Source organism: Scyliorhinus torazame, chromosome 6 (genome assembly GCF_047496885.1).
Source record: "Scyliorhinus torazame isolate Kashiwa2021f chromosome 6, sScyTor2.1, whole genome shotgun sequence".
Taxonomy (NCBI): domain Eukaryota; kingdom Metazoa; phylum Chordata; class Chondrichthyes; order Carcharhiniformes; family Scyliorhinidae; genus Scyliorhinus; species Scyliorhinus torazame.
This window is the reverse complement of record NC_092712.1, coordinates 89,024,634-89,042,014: the sequence shown is the minus strand read 5'-3', so window position 1 is coordinate 89,042,014 and position 17,381 is coordinate 89,024,634. Positions and strand designations below refer to the sequence as shown.

The 17,381-nt window shown below is 47.6% G+C and overlaps 1 protein-coding gene across 1 annotated transcript in view; it reads left to right on the top strand.

Moving 5' to 3' along the window:
* myo3a (myosin IIIA) overlaps positions 1–17,381 on the top strand; it is a 683,164-nt gene that overhangs the window by 84,350 nt on the left and 581,433 nt on the right. The window contains exon 3 of the mRNA XM_072508449.1: positions 3,642–3,776. Within this exon, the coding sequence (XP_072364550.1) occupies positions 3,642–3,776 (135 nt within the window). The remainder of the gene's footprint in view (positions 1–3,641; positions 3,777–17,381) is intronic.

Sequence of the window (17,381 nt, the reverse complement as noted above, 5' to 3'; positions counted from 1 at the left end):
CCAGGGGACTTATCTATTTTCACACTTTCCAGAATTGCTAACACCTCCTCCTTATGAACCTCAAGCCCTTCTAGTCTAGTAGCCTGAATCTCAGTATTCTCCTCGACAACATTGTCTTTTTCCTGTGTGAATACTGATGAAAAATATTCATTTAGCACCTCTCCTATCTCCTCTGACTCCACGCACAACTTCCCACTACTGTCCTTGACTGGCCCTACTCTTACCCTAGTCATTCGTTTATTCCTGACATATCTATAGAAAGTTTTAGGGTTATCCTTGATCCTACCTGCCAAAGACGTCTCATGTCCCCTCCTGGCTCTTCTTAGCTCTCTCTTTAGGACCTTCCTAGTTAACACGTAACTCTCGAGCACCCTAACTGAACCTTCATGTCTCATCTTTACATAAGCCTTCTTCTTCCTCTTGACAAGTGTTTCGACTGCTTTAGTAAACCATGGTTCCCTTGCTCGACCACTTCCTCCCTGCCTGACAGATACATACTTATCAAGGACACGCAGTAGCTGTTCCTTGAACAAGCTCCACATTTCCATTGTGCCCATCCCCTGCAGTTTTCCTCTCCATCCGATGCATCCTAAGTCTTGCCTCATCGCATCATAATTGCCTTTCCCCCAGATATAACTCTTGCCCTGCGGTATCTACCTATCCCTTTCCATCACTAAAATAAACGTAATCGAATTGTGGTCACTATCACTAAAGTGCTCACCCATCTCCAAATCTAACACCTGTCCTGGTTCATTACCCAGTACCAAATCCAATATGGCCTCGCCTCTCGTTGGCCTATCTACATACTGTGTCAGGAAACCCTCCTGCACACATTGGACAAAAACAGACCCATCTAAAGTACTCGAACTATAGCGTTTCCAGTCAATATTTGGAAAGTTAAAGTCCCCCATAACCACTACCCTGTTGCTTTCGCTCCTATCCAGAAGCATCTTTGTAATCCTTTCCTCTACATCTCTGGAACTTTTCGGAGGCCTATAGAAAACCCCTAACAGGGTGACCTCTCCTTTCCTGTTTCTAACCTCAGCCCATTCTACCTCAGTAGACGAGTCCTCATCAAACGTCCTTTCTACCACCGTAATACTGTCCTTGACTAACAATGCCACCCCTCCCCCTCTTTTACCACCTTCCCTGAGCTTACTGAAATATCTAAACCCCGGCACCTGCAACAACCATTCCTGTCCCTGCTCTATCCATGTCTCCGAAATGGCCACAACATCGAAGTCACAGGTACCAACCCATGCCGCAAGTTCACCCACCTTATTCCGGATGCTCCTGGCATTGAAGAAGACACACTTAAAACCACCTTCCTGCCTGCCGGTACACTCCTGCAACTTTGAAACCTTACTCATGACCTCACTACTCTCAACCTCCTGTATACTGGAGCTACAATTCAGGTTCCCAAGCCCTTGCTGAACTAGTTTAAACCCTCCCGAAGAGCATTAGCAAATTCCCCCCCAGGATATTGGTACCCCTCTGACCCAGATGTAGACCATCCCATTTGTCGAGGTCCCACCGACCCCAGAATGAGCCCCAATTATCCAGAAATCTGAAACCCTCCCTCCTGCACCATCCCTGTAGCCACGTGTTCAACAACTCTTCTCTCTCCCTATTCCTCGTCTCTCTATCATGCGGTACGGGTAACAACCCAGAGATAATAACTCTGTTTGTCCTAGATCTAAGTTTCCACCCTAACTCCCTGAATTCCTGCCTTACATCCCTAGCCCTTTTCCTACCTATGTCGTTGGTACCTATGTGGACCACGACTTGGGGCTGCTCCCCCACCCCCTTAAGGATCCCGAAAACTCGATCCGAGACATCACGCACCCTGGCACATGGGAGGCAACACACCAACCGTGAGTCTCTCTCGTTCCCACAGAATCTCCTATCTATCCCCCTAACTATGGAGTCTCCAATGACGAATGCTCTACTCCTCTCCCCCCTTCCCTTCTGAGCAACAGGGACAGACTCTGTGCCAGAGACCTGTACCCCATGGCTTACCCCTGGTAAGTCCCCCCCGCCAACAGTATCCAAAGTGGTATACTTGTTACTAAAGGGAATGACCGCAGGGGATCCCTGTACTGACTGCTTCCTCCCAGCCCCTCTCACCGTCACCCATCTATCTTTATTCTTCGGAGTGACTACATCCCTGAAGCTTCTATCTATGACCACCTCTGCCTCCCGAATGATCCGAAGTTCATCCCGCTCCAGCTCCAGTTCCCTAACGCGGTTTCTGAGGAGCTGGAGATGGGTGCACTTCCCACAGATGAAATCAGCAGGGACACTGATGGCGTCCCTCACCACAAACATTCTGCAGGAGGAACATTGCACTACCTTCCCTGCCATCCCCTCTAGATAAAAGAAAAGAAAAAGAAAGAAAGAGCTTACCTGTTATTCACTCCCCTTCTCAGAAAGCACTCACTCAGCAGCCTCTGCGCCCTGCACGATAACACCTGAGGGAAAATAAAAGAAAAACCAGTCACCAGCCAGTCCCTTACCTGCAGGCTGTGATGTCACGGTTCAACTTCTTTCAACTTCTACCTGACCTCGAGCCTTCCTCTTGATCTTTACAGCGGTTGTTTTTTTTTGGTTAGAGGAGGGGGTAGGGAGGGAAACACTGAAGAAGTGTTTAGGGTTTAAGTGTCTCTTGACAACAGCTCCTCCACAAACCATTTTCAAGTTTGGGTGAGCACACGGGCGTATGCAAATTTCCCCCGCGAAAGCCAATCAGCAGCTCTGCTCTACTGCCCTCTGCTGGATGCTTGTCTTCACTTGAACAGCTAGGGTCTCTTGCTGAGGTACACTTTCAGGTTAGGGTGAGCACACGGACGTATACAAATTTCCCCCGCAACAGCCAATCAGCAGCTCTGCTCTACTGCCCTCTGCTGGATCCGCCTATGGCTCCGCCCCCTCGGGGAGGTATATAGATCTGAAGCCTGTAGGTGGCACTCAGTACAGAGCAGTCGCAGGCAGGCACAGTTCTAGCCGATTAAAACCACTGTCCATTTCAACTCTCCATCTCGTGTGAATTGATGGTCGCATCAATGGGTTAATAATGTTGGCAAACAAGGGACTTAGGAGAAGGAAGTTGGGGATCAGCAATTGGGAATGGGAATGAATGTTGCATTTACTCACAGGATATGTGGGCTAAGAAAGAGTTGAAGTCGAAAAACTGCAGAGTCTAGGGTAGTTAAAGAATAGCTGAGGAGGCATGCAGGAAGAACGTCAAGAGCAGGACAAGGAGGAGAACAATTTTGTTAATGGCCTTAACTGTGGACAAATATAGTCATGACATAAAAAACATCTACCATCTAGGTTTACACATGAAGAATATGTATATAAATCCGGTACTGTGTAGCTCTAACAACCAGTGAAATCATTCCTCAGTCAATTCTTTCAACAGGCAAATACAGTGGTTTAAGATATGTAGTGGGTGTTAAATGCCAAAGATTGAATGCACGATGATGAATCTTTTGTATATAGTGCACCATCATTTTGAATATGCAAATCTGCCACAATGAAATGCAAAATGAAATCAGAAGCTGGAAAATATTATTGTAATTGGCACACCCGACACTGAAGATTTCCAATTTTACATTAATTTTGTATACTTTTGATGTTAGGATATTGATGAAGAAATCGAGGCTGAGTATAACATCCTCCAAGCGCTCTCTGATCATGAAAATGTGGTCAAGTTCTATGGAATGTACTACAAGAAGGATGCAAAGAATGGAGATCAGCTTTGGCTTGTACTAGAGGTATGAACTTCTATCTCTGCTAACGCTCCTGTCTATTATTGTTTCTCATCTGTAACGCAAGGTTTTATTGTGATAATTATATTTCCACACAATGAGATTATTGTATTTTTTAAAATAGGTGATGGTATATGAAATATTGAACTATATACAAGACACATAATAGATGGATTGACCTTGTAACCCACAAGGCTTAGTCATTCCTGAAGGAAGGTGTAATTACTTTTAGAATGCTGTTACAACAAGAATGACTTAGATTTAATGTGTGCCTTTAACATAGTAAAATGTTCTAAGGCTATTCAAGGGACACTAACATACAAAGCTTAACATTGGGGTGGCACAGTGGCACAGTGGTTAGCACTGCTGCAGGGGCTGGGCCCAATTCTGGCCTGGGTGACTGTGTGGAATTTGCATGTTATTCCTGTTTCTGCACAGATTTCCTCTGGGTGCTCCAGTTTCCTCCCACAGTCCAAAGGTGTTCATGTTGGGAGAATTTGCCATGCTAAAATTGCCCCTTAGTGTTCAAAGCTGTGCTGGTTAGGTGGGGTTACAGGGACAGGGTGGGATGATGGAGTGGGCCTAGGTGGAGTGTTCTTTCAGCGGATTGGTGCAGAGTCGATGGGCCAATTGACCTCCTTCTGCACTGTAGGGATTCTATGGTTCTATGAGCCACGTATAGAATCACAGAGGAAGGAAAGGTGGCCCCGTATCTAAGGAAGGATCTGCTGGCTTTGGAAAGGGTCCAAAGGAGGTTCACAAGAATGATCCCTGGAATAAAGAGCTTGTTGTCTGAGGAACGGTTGAGGACTTTGAGAGGGATTCTCCCGTACCCGGCAGGGTGGGGACCAACTCTCATTTACTCCGGCGGGACCTGCCTAGAACGAATGGGACTTTGGTCCATCACGGGACGGAGAATCGCTGGGGCGGCCTGCCGACCGACGTGGCGCAATTCCCGCCTCCGCTGAATCTCCGGCGCTGGAGAATTCGGCAGCCGGCGGGGTGGGGATTCACGCCAATCCCCGGCGATTCTCCGACCCGGCGGGGGGGACGGAGAATCCCACCCTTTGTGTCTGTAGTCGTTGGAGTTTAGAAGAATGAGGGGGGATCTTATTGAAACTTACAGGATACTGCAAGTCCTGGAAAGGGTGGACGTGGAGAGGATGTTTCCATTCGTAAGAAAAACTAGAACGAGAGGGCACAATCTCAGACTAAAGCGACGATCCTTTAAAACAGAGATGAGGAGGAATTTCTTCAGCCAGAGGGTGGTGAATCTGTGGAACTCTTTGCCACAGAAGGCTGTGGAGGCCAAATCACTGAGTGTCTTTAACTCAGAGATAGATAGGTTCTTGATTAATAAGAGGATCAGGGGTTTATGGGGAGTAGGCAGGAGAATGGGGATGAGAAAAATATCAGCCACGATTGAATTGCGGAGCAGACTCGATGGGCCGAGTGACCTAATTCTGCTCCTATGTCTTACCGTCTTATATCTTGGTGTGGGTGTGGGGCTGAGTCTGGGGATAGAGATTACAGGGATAGGGAAGAACAAGACCATGGAGGCATTTTAAAACAAGGACATGAATGCTGAAGTCTATGCATTGCTGAGCTGGGAGCCAATATAGGCTAACATTGGTCCTGCAGGGAACTAAGGGATGTGGGAAGTAGGCAGGGAAGTGGAGTGGAGGCAGAATCATATTGAATGGCACACCAGGGTCGGGGTCCAAATGGTCTATTCCTGCTTTTATTTCTTGTGTTCTTATGTTAGAGCATGAGCATCAGATTTTGAATGACCTCGAGTTTACAGTGGATATAAATTGGGAAGTTACGAGTGTTTTGGCATAGTCAAGTCGAGAGATAACTAATGTATGGAAGAGGATGGCCGTGGCTGAGCTGAGGCAGGGATACGGCCAGACAATGTTACAGAAATGGAAACAGATGACTATAGTTACGGCATGGCTATTTGTTTGTAAACTCATCTCGATGTCACCAAGGTTTTGAACATTCCAGTTCAGCAGCAGAAAGGTATCAGACAAAGAGGGGTAGAGTCTATAGATAGTGAGGTGAATGGCTGTTCTTTCCAATATTTATTTGGAGGAAATTTCCATTCACTCAGTACTTGGATGTCGGAAAAGCAATCTGACAATCTGGAGACATTGGAGAGTCGAAAGAGTTGGTGCTGAGGTAGAGCTGGATGTTGACAGAGTACATGTGGTAACTGATGTTATGTCTTTGGATGATGTCTCTGAGGGGTGCATGACAGATACTTGAGGAACACCAAAGATAATAATGCAGAAGGAAGAAGAATAGTCATTACAGGTAATACGCTGGCTATGACTGACTAGATAAAAATGTAGAATCCTAGAATCCCTAAAGTGCAGAAGGAGGCCATTTGACCCATCGAGTCAGCACCGACCCTCCAAAAGAGCACCCTACACAGGCCCACTCCCTCCCTATCCCTGTAACTTCTGGACACTAAGGGGCAATTTAGCATGGCCAATCCACCTATCATGCACATCTTTGGACTGTGGGAGGAAACCAGAGCTCCCAAAGGAAAGCCACGCAGTCACGGAGAGAATGTGAAATTACACCTAGTCACCCAAGGCCAGAATCAAACCTGGGTCCCTGGCGGAGTTACTGCAGTGCATCTTGTAGATGGTACACATGGCTGCCACTGTTCATCAGAGGTGGAGGATTGACAGGGTTTGCATTGCCATTTTCATTGCCTTGGCCAATGCTGGATGGTCCATTCAGTTTCATTCTTTTTAACAGCCTGTAGCAGTTTGAACCAACTGAGTGGTTACTGGGCCATTTCACAGGATACTTAAGCGTCACTCACATTGCTGTGGATCTGGGCGAAATTCTCCCGAAACGGCGCGATGTCCGCCGACTGGCGCCAATCAGACGGGCATCGCGCCACCCCAAAGGTGCAGAATGCTCCGCATCTTTGGGGGCCAAGCCCCAACATTGAGGGGCTAGGCCGACGCCGGAGGAAGTTCCGCCCTGCCAGCTGGCGGAAACGGCCTTTGTTGCCCCGCCAGCTGGGGCGGCGCATGCGCGGGAGCGTCAGCGGCCGCTGAAAGTTTCCCGCGCATGTGCAGTGGAGGGAGTCTCTTCCACCTCCGCCATGGTGGAGACCGTGGCGGAGGCGGAAGGGAAAGAGTGCCCCCACGGCACAGGCCCACCCGCGGATCGGTGGGCCCCGATCGCGGGCCAGGCCACCGTGGGGGCACCCCCCCCGGGTCAGATCGCCCCGCGCCCCCCCAGGACTCCGGAGCCCGCCCACGCCGTCTTGTCCCGCCGGTAAATAGGTGCTTTAATTTACGCTGGCGGGACAGGCAATTTATCGGCGGGACTTCGGCCCATCCGGGCCGGAGAATCGAGCGGGGGGGCCCACCAACCGGCGCGGCGCAATTCCCGCCCCCGCCGAATCTCCGGTGCCGGAGACTTCGGCAACCGGCGGGGGCGGGATTCACGGCAGCCCCCGGCGATTCTCCGACCCTAAACAAGTTGTCATTCAGATCCTTTCAGGATCTCCTTTCCTTGAAGTTAAGGCAGTGGAGATGAGAGCCAGACCAGAGGAAATAGCCAGGTGGAATGGTTTACACGGAGGTGAGGGAATTATAGGTGCAGGTAAGGGTAAGGTTGAGCGAATAGTTAACTGCATAAATGCCTTGGTAAATAAAGGGCCAAACGATAGACAATTAGGATTTTGAAACTATAGTTGAAAATAGTTGAATTGGGAGAATTTATTCTGGGCTGGACATGAAAGAAAGTAAGGCTGGAAGGGTTAGAGGGGATGTGGATGGAGAGAAATACCTTCTTTTGCATTCTTTCATGCCATGTGGGCATCATTGGCAAGGTCAACATTTGTTGCCTATCCATAATTTTCCCTGAACTGAGTGGTTTCCAAGAATAATTCAGAGGACAGTTAAGCCACATTGATGTGGGTCCGGAATCACATGTAGGCCAAACTAGGTAAAGACAACAGATTCCCTGAAAAACATTTGTGAACCAAATGCATTTTTACAACAATCAATCATAGTTTCATGGTCATCATTACTGAGGCTCGCTTTATAATTCCAGCATTATTAATTGAATGTAAATGCCACCAACTGCCATGGTGGGGTTTCAACACATGTTCGCAGAGCTTGTCCCTCTGGATTACGAGTGCAGTAGCACCACAACTACGCCACAATGTCGCGACCACTGATCAATTAATGACTCCTTGAGGGACTCATTCTGCCTCTGACAATTGGGGAGTGTGGCACTTTGACTGTGCGGGCTGCTGTCGGGCAGGAAGGGGTGGTAGCACTTTTGGGGTATCCCCTGTGGCCACCAAAGAGGTGCTCGACAAGATGGCAACCCCCCCTTTAACCCACCCTCCGGTCTCACAACCCCCTGACTGGGGTCTGCCAGCCAGGCCCATCCAAAACACGAGACTTAACTTTAAATTTTGCCTCCAAAGCTTCTCTCTCTGAGGGTTTGCCTATATTCCCAACAGTGGCCACCACACAATTCTGGCACTGCTGGGACTAGGGAGCTGCCAGTCAATCAGCTCTCTGGGGCTGAACTTGCTCCCAGACAGGGGTGAAAGTCTCACTCTGAAACTATTAAGGTTACTCGAAGGCAATACCGCTGCGGGGAAGCCGGTTGTCGGATTGGTGGGCTGGCAACTGACTTTTCAATCAGGGGTTGGGGGGTGGGGGGAAGGGAATATGATGCCTGGTAAAATCCAACCCATCAGCCTGAGCCTGGTCTTTCTAGATAAAGGACAATGAATGTCTCAAAAATCGTTGTGGTAGAGAAAATGTTCTGAAAATTGGAATTCATTGAAATGATGGCTGATATTTATCATTTGGAGATGAACTGGGAGCCAAGAGCACTGGGGAAATAATGATGGAAGACAGTGGAAGGGAAGCTGACACCTTCCTGCAACCATTGTATATTAACAATGATGGAACCTCATTGGTTCAGCTGCCCATCAAGCGGCCAAGTGAAACACTCATCTGCCTAGCTAAGGGTCACTTCCACCCCCCCACTGGCAGTTTACCAACATTCTAAAAGTCCGCTGCCACACGGGGAGTCTAACAGGTAAACACTGGTCAACTTCCAACAGATTTGCTCTTCCTCACGGAGGGGCCTCATGATGCCAACAGCCATCACTTGAAGGTGACCTACCTGCCTTGCCCTGGCATCTTCTTCGAGGCTGCTTCGTCGTGGGTGTACCCTCTTTTCGTTTCTGAGTTGGATGATCATCCATGATCAAAATGAATGGTGGAGCAGGCTGGAAGGACTGAATGGCCTCCCCCTGCTCCTATTTTCTATGTGTCTCTGTTCCTCATTCAAGGATTTTTTGGCAAACAATACTTTGTGACTCATAGACTCAGTGGTGAGCTATCTGTCGCTCTTCGCTCTCTCAACATTTTATTGTTTTTTTGCTGCTCAATTATTTCAATTCTTCCGTTTGTTTGATTTTAATGTGCCTTGTGCAATTTAGCAAAGTATTTTAGGAACTGAAATACCCACTGTAGTTACTGTTGGTGTAAATTGCCCTCAGCGAGTGTTGCAGCAGCTAAAAATCCTCCAGCATAAAACAAGAGTGATGCACCTATTCCGTTGTATAGAAGAGGCTTTGTAACACCTACATTCTTACTTAATTGTGGCACAGCAGGAGCGTACTTTGTGTTTTCTTTTATTTGAATTATATTTTAACTTTTAAATGGATTAACACCTCCAGCTGAAATGAAAATGAAAATCGTTTATTGTCACAAGTAGGCTTCAAATGAAGTTACTGTGAAAAGCTCCCAGTCGCCACATTCCGGCGACTGTTCAGGGAGGCTGGTACGGGAATTGAACCGTGCTGCTGGCCTGCCTTGGTCTGCTTTAAAAACCAGCGATTTAGCCCTGTGCTAAACCAGCTGGGCTGCTAAATGTCAGGAATATTGGGTGGGATTCTCCAATCCCGCGGCAGAGTGTCCACGCCGTCGTAAACGCCGTCGCATTTTATGACAGCGTGAACGGGTCGTACCCATGTCGAATTCTGGCCCCTCCAGGGGGCCAGCACAGCACTGGAGCGGTTTGCACCGCTCCAGCTGCAGATCCCGGCGCGAACTGTGCGCCACAGGACCCACGCATGCGCAGTAGCGCTGGCGCCAACGAGGACATGCGCAGTGGCGCCAGCGCCAACACGCGCATGCGCAGTGGCCTCCTTCAGTGGCCCCGACGCAACATGGCGCAGGGCTACAGGGGCCGGCGGGAAGGAAAAGAGGCCCCCAGCCACAGAGGCCGGCCTGCCGATCGGTGGCCCCCAGATCGCGGGCCAGGCCCCTCTGGAGGCCCCCTCCCTGGGATCGGAGCCCCCTCCCCCCCCCCAGATCGGAGCCCCCTCCCCCCCCCCCCCCCCCCCCACAGGCCACCCCCCGACCCTGCGCGCAGAGTTCCCGCCGGCTGCGACCAGGTGTGGATGGCGCTGGCGGGACTCTGCTTTTCTAGAGCGGGCTGGGAGAATCCTGCCCTTTAACTCTGGGACAGGAATTTATAAAAGACAGCTCAGGAAGCTTTGAAAGTTAACAGGAGACAAAAGGGTTTTGGTTCAACCACAGTAAGCACTTTGCGTGATATTTTCACACAGAATAATGTCAAGGCCTACTTTTGTTTTGCAATTTTTCACGTTTGAGTTGACTGTGTGAGTCCAGGAAAACCGTTTCTGTAATCGTAGCCACTTATGTGGAACTGCAATGGAAAGCATAGATTTATTTCTAGACAGAACCAGAGGGTAAATTGTTTGCATTTATTTTGAATCACTCAGTATTAATTCTTGACCGGCTGCTTTTTAGACATATCCCATAGACAGCAATGAAAGGAATTTTCAGTTAATCATTTCTCTGAGTGAGAATTTATGCTGAATTATGGGCAGTTTTGTTCGGGGGGTGGGGCGGCTAATAGGATCCAGTTCGAGTTTTGGCTAAATATGATGAATGGTTTCTGTACCCTTAACATCATGTAGGTGATGCCCCTTCAAGACCGGGTTTGGAACCCTGGGGGATTCCGCCTCCGGCTCTGCCCACCAGGAAGCCGTATATAAGGTGATGCCCTGTAGGCGGCACCCAGTAAGCGCACGTCTAGGCAGCAGGCTCGTTCTCTGCTTATTAAAGCCTTAATTTACCATTCCACACTCTCGTGTCATTATTGAGGGTACTGCACTAAATTACTGGGCCTTTGCATCCAATATTGCCTTAACATGGCTCTGAAGAAAAATCACATGGACCTGTTCCTCTCTCCACAGATGCTGCCAGATCCGCTGAGCCTTTCTGGCATTTCCTGTTTTTCTTTCAGATTTCCAGCATTCGTAGTTATTGCTTTTATTATTTCCTTCACACGGGATAGATTCAGGCTCAGCTGTTGGAAGGTCCTAACTCATGTGAACCCGTGCCAGTGTCCGATTTGTGGTCCATGTTTTCAGAAGTGATTGATTAGGTCCTTGATTTCTGTTGATCTTCACATATTGGTGTTAATGCTTCGTGACATTGTCATAATTGTATTGAATCTGTTGCTGATTTCAGTTATTTATCTTAGTCATTCAGGCGAAATTGGTCTTGGGCAGTAGGACTCTATCTGATTTTCTTTAACATTTTCACAGCGTTTAAACGGGTTAAATTCCTGTGGGAAACCTTTATGTTTTTAAATGAATATTATGCCGGTTATGCCCATTCACAAAACACCATTGTTGACTTAAATTTCCCACAACAATATCATCGTTAGTTCAAACTTTCCATCATCAAACAAAAAGCTCTGTAACATTTACTTTATAATCCTCAAAAAAAAAATCACATTTTTTTCAGCAACAATATTGATTTCTCGCCTGTCCCAGCTTTTTCCACTTGCAAATAAAATTGATCGTGTAAGAGATGCATAAAAGGACTAAATCGCAAACTTCAAACATTTTTCTTCCCATCCACTGCCAATGTTCAGACGCAACGCCTCATTCAAAATTAAAGGGCGTGATTCAGCAGCCCTGTTACACCTGGCTGGGAGCCAGGGACAACGGGCGAAGTGCAGGCGCATCCCAAATTGGGCTCCGCGCTGGGCGCCCTCACTGGGCTAACGGCTCATTTAAATACCTGGAAGCTGGATTCACCTGGTGCCTGGTGTGGTGCCTGTGAATAGTATCGTACAGAGTCAGCAATGCCACCTCCAACCAGCCGGTGGCATCAGACATCAGTCACGTGATGTAGGCACTCGCTAGTTGGTAGTAAGGCACACAACAGGACAGTTGCACACAAGGTAGTGATGTGTTGGGTGTTCTGGATCACAAACAGGTCACCAACACTTGAAGTGGTGCAACTCTATTTTATTATAAGGTTAACTATATTAACATACTTGAACTGTGGGTAAATGCAATACCAGCTTTAACTGTTGACCCTTGCCTAGTCCTAACCAGGTGATGCACTCAGCACATGGTGAATGTCTGTGTTGCAGGCTGTGTTCTCTGTGCTCCGAGCTGGCTGATACTAGAATGAGCGGTAACTGTCCTGTCTCCTGTCTTTATAGTGCGTGTGCTCCCACTGGTGATTGGCTGCGGTGTTGTGTATGCTGATTGGTCCCACTGCATGTCCATCAGTGTGTGTGTGTGTGTGTGTCTGCACCATAATATACTGGTGTATATTATGACATCCCCTCTTTTATATAAAGAACATGTGCCTGCGTGACAATAAATATCGTGTAGTGAATGTACCTGACTACATGTGTGCGTGTTATTTACATGACTACGTACATGAGGCTAATCTATTTACACGGGAAGGTGCCTGGTGCAGAGAAATAGGGTGTCATACCAACAACGAAATGAACATTATATACAAACTACTGGAACGATGAAACAGGATAACAGAACAGATCAAAGAGTCCAACATCGTAAAACTCATTAGTCAAGTCTCTGAGGTGGGCGACAAATTCTGGTTGACCGCCTCAAGGGTGGGTCAGGAGCCACCGGCTGAGGAACGGGCTGGGCCACGGCAGAGTGAGGAGGATGCAGAGTATTCGGAATCTCCACATAGTCCAGGTTGGGGACAACAGGAGGGCGTGGCACCGGTGGAGGATCACGTAGCGAGCGTGGAACGAGATGAAAGGCACGCCGATTGCGGCGGCGAATGGAACCATCTGGCAGACAAACCAGGAACGAGCGGGAAGCCACCTGCCGAAGAACCACAGCAGTTGCAGACCAGCCACCCTCTGGAAGATGGATGCGGACATTGTCATCCGGCGCCAGAGCAGGGAGATCAGCCGCCCGAGCGTCATGCGCCACCTTGTGTTGTGCACGAGACTGTTGCATCCGCTGAAGGACCGGAACGTGGTCGAGGTCTGGGACGTGAATGGACGGCACCGTGGTCCTGAGGGTGCGACCCATGAGCAGCTGGGCTGGCGACAGGCCCGTGGAGAGTGGGGCCGAACGACAGGCCAGCAAGGCGAGGTAGAAGTCGAATCCTGCATCGGCAGCCTTGCAGAGGAGCCGTTTGATGATGTGGACGCCTTTTTCCGCTTTGCCATTGAATTGGGGGTGCAGGGGACTGTATGTCACATGCACAAAGTTGTACCTGCTGCAAAGTTGGACCATTCCTGGCTCGCGAAGCAGGGGCCATTGTCCGACATCACAGTGAGTGGGATGTCGTGACGAGCAAAGGTCTCCTTGCAGGCACGGATGAACGCCGATGATGTGATGTGATGAAGCTGGAAATTACATCAGTGCAATGAAGGCCATCGATGTGACCGTCATTGTAGCAAGGAAACTCCTTCATCTCCTCAGATTGCTTGGCACTGTTTGAAATTATGGACCCAAATTGTCAATCTGTGCTTATCACAGTGTCACAGACTGATGGCTGACTCACAGTATTTTTGTTAAGTAGGTCAATTCAGACATATGAACAGAATATTTGAGAAATGCAGTCAAAGTTCATCAACAATTATGATTCCAATAATTTTGCACTGACCAGAATCTTTATATTGTTGAAGTACAAAATCAGTTTTAATTACTGTGAAAGAATAAGAGTTGATGGAAGATGTTAGGGTCCTCAGTTTATCTCAATCAGACAATTTGCAGGAGATGGGCAATGATGAACTGTTTTGTTAGGGAATGGCATTTCTTATGAATAGAGAATAAAATAGCTTAAAAATATGCAATAGCAAATAAAGAAATGCAGCATTTAACTCCGATTCTTCGCTTAAATGATAATAATCTTTGCTGTCACATGTTGGCTTACATTAGCACGGCAATGAAGTTACTGTGAAAAGCTCCTAGTTACCACACTCCGGCACCTGCTCGGGTACACAGAGGGAGAATTCAGAATGTCCAAATTACCTAGCAGCACGTCTTTCGGTACATGTGTGAGGAAAATGAGGCACCCGGAGGAAACCCACGGAGGAAACCCATTAACTGCCCAAATGGCTGAGAGTAAACATGCTTTGAAATTCCCCAAAATGGCCGCAGGGAATGCAAAACTGGATTAGGATGTGCCTGTTGCATCTGATGCAAACAGCACACCAACCACATGCCGTCTCCTATTTTACAGGATTGCAGTGTGTAGACGACATTAACCGTATATCTCAGTGATAGACCCAAAATCATGAGATAATATGAGGAATCGTGGAATCATAGAATCTATGGCAAGGAGACAGGTCCTTCGGCCCAAACTGGTCCATGCCAACCAAAAGGCCCATCTAAGCTAACCCCATTTGCCTGCATTTGGCCCTTCACATTGCTGACATAGTGGTAGATGGAGGATCAGCTTTGGGGAATCAAGAGAGGAGTTCCTTACGACAGATGTCTTCGTCCTCTTTCATAGTAAGTAAACCTGATTTTGTACTTCAACAATATAAAGATTCTGGTCAGTGCAAAATTATTGGAACCACAATTGTTTATGATCTGAATGAAATGAATTTTGACTGCATTTCTCAAATATTCTGTTCCTATGTCTGAATTGGACCACAGAAGTCGAAGCATCTGACCCGCTCTTGTACCCATGGTATTTCTGTAGCAGATGGGAACAGGCTGAGCACAGTCTGTCTACATTTGAGAATTATGGATTTCATCATGAGATTCACCCATTTAACTAGGTCATTAGATCTAGGGTAATGAGAAGACGTAGTGTGCTCAATATTCTACTTCTCATACATATCCTGAAATGGCTTGCCAATAAATTGCATAGCGTTGTCTGTTATGATTTCACTAGGCACACCAAATAAACTGAAAATAATACTTTGAGTGTGTGCAATAGTCATGCTAGATATTGCGCATTTGTTATATAACAGGGAATTTGGTAAAGTATTTGATGGTGACGTTAGTGCCATGGACATGAAACAAGTCAGATCCAATTTTGGACCAAGGATGGGTAGGGACGTTATGTAGAATTGATGTGCTGACTGGCATATGCTCTTAAAATGCCTTGCAATTCCTGACAGCAACCTCAATGTCACTGCTCATTCCCGGCCAATAGACTGTCTCTCCTGCGAGTCTTCACATCCAATTTATGCCCATGTGTGAGTGATGAAATTGCTGTGGCCTGAAGGAGAAGAATATTCCCATGGTCAGTGGATACTACGGGGACTGCAGAATTCCCATTGCCACCGACCCCAAAGCAGGCCCAGAGTTCAGGTAAGTAAGGGGTGGGAATCACCTGAGCTTATCAGGCCCTGATGAAGGGGAGGGGAATTGCTTGCAAAAGAGGATATCGTGGTTATTCCCATGGGAGTAGACATGTTGCTTGCGGCCCCCTGAGGTAAAATGTCAGCAGAGGTGGGAAGGTGACAAGCATAGCACCCCAAGGCATCCCACCAGATTTTAACAGTCTCCCAATCCCACAATCCTCCAACCCTCCCAGCCTGCTCCCCTGGCCCCCGCCTCAGCCAGCGAGGGCCTAAAATTGCACACACGAATAACCTTTCAGAAAATATGACCAGGACATTTGTTTTGATGTGGAAACATTGTGAGTGAGTAAAGATGAGTTCATTTAAGTAGGACAAATGAATATTTCCAGTTGATGATGGGGGATTTAATAAGAACCTCTCAAAATATCATAGATTATCATAGAATTTACAGTGCAGAAGGAGGCCTTCGGACCATCGAGTCTGCACCGGCTCTTGGAAAGAGCACCCTACCCAAGGTCAACACCTCCACCCTATCCCCATAACCCAGTAGCCCCACCCAACACTAAGGGCAATTTTGGACACTAAGGCAATTTATCATGGCCAATCCACCTAACCTGCACATCTTTGGACTGTGGGAGGAAACCGGAGCACCCGGAGGAAACCCACGCACACACGGGGAGGATGTGCAGACTCTGCACAGACAGTGACCCAAGCCGGAATCGAACCTGGGACCCTGGAGCTGTGAAGCAATTGTGCTATCCACAAGGCTACCGTGCTGCCCTAAATATGACCGAATGAAGGTTCTGAAATACAGCCCCAAAGAAAATTGAGAGCCAATAAGAAACTTTGGAAAACGTCAGCATTCATAGTTCCCCTTTGGAAGATTATTTATGCGGGCATCATCAAATCCTGGCAGAAATATTATTATTTAATGGGGGAGGTGGCAGTGATCTCTAAATTGAACTTCAGCTAACATCCCCCCGCACCCCCCCCCCCCCCCCACCTCCCCCAACCCCACCAGCCCCCCACTCCCACTGGCCCACTGCTATTTAATGAAGAGCTGCAGTTTTCCTGTTACACTGCTCAATATTCCTCCGTCAATCAACACCATCAGAAACAGATTAATTGTTTGTTCACTTCACTATTGCTGTGGGCCATTACTGTGCACAAAATGACTGCTATGCTCACATATATTCACTATACTGAAAGCAGTTCATGTGGAGTACTTAAGAGGTAACGCTGAGATGTAATAAGGGGTGCTTTAACACAGAATTGTTACTAGCATAGGAGGCGGTCAATCTGCCCATTGTGTCCGTGCTGATTCTCTGTAGGCGCAATTTACCGAAAGCCACTCCCCCACCTTCTCCTTTTAGCCCTGCACCTTCTTCCTTTACAGATAACAATCCAATTCCCTCTGGAATGCCTCGATGAAATCTGCCTCCACATTCTCAGACAGTGCATTCCAGGTGCGAACCACTCAAAAGGCTTATTCCTCATAATGCCAAGTGTTCCTTTTTGCCAATTATCTTCAATCTGTGTTCTCTGGTGCTCAATCCTTCCACCATTGGGAACATTTTTCCCCCCTATCTACTCTCTCCAGATCCTTCATGATTTGGAATATCTCTGTCAAACCTCCTCTCAATCCTCTTCTCCAAGGAAAACAAACCTAACTTCTCCAATTTATCCATGTAGCTGAAATTCCTCATACATGGAACCATTCTGGCGAATCTTTTCTGTGGTCTATCTAATGCCTTCACATTCTTACTAAAGTGTGATGCCAAACCAGTGTTTTACACAAGTTTTACTTCACTTTCTTGGTTTGATATTCCGCACCCCTGTGCTTTATTACGTTGTATACTTTATTAACTGTGCCCATGATCTGTTCTGTCATCCTCAATGATCAATGTCCACATACACCCAGGGCTCTCTGTTCTGCTCCTGGCCTTTAGAGCTGCACTCTTTATTTTGTATCAT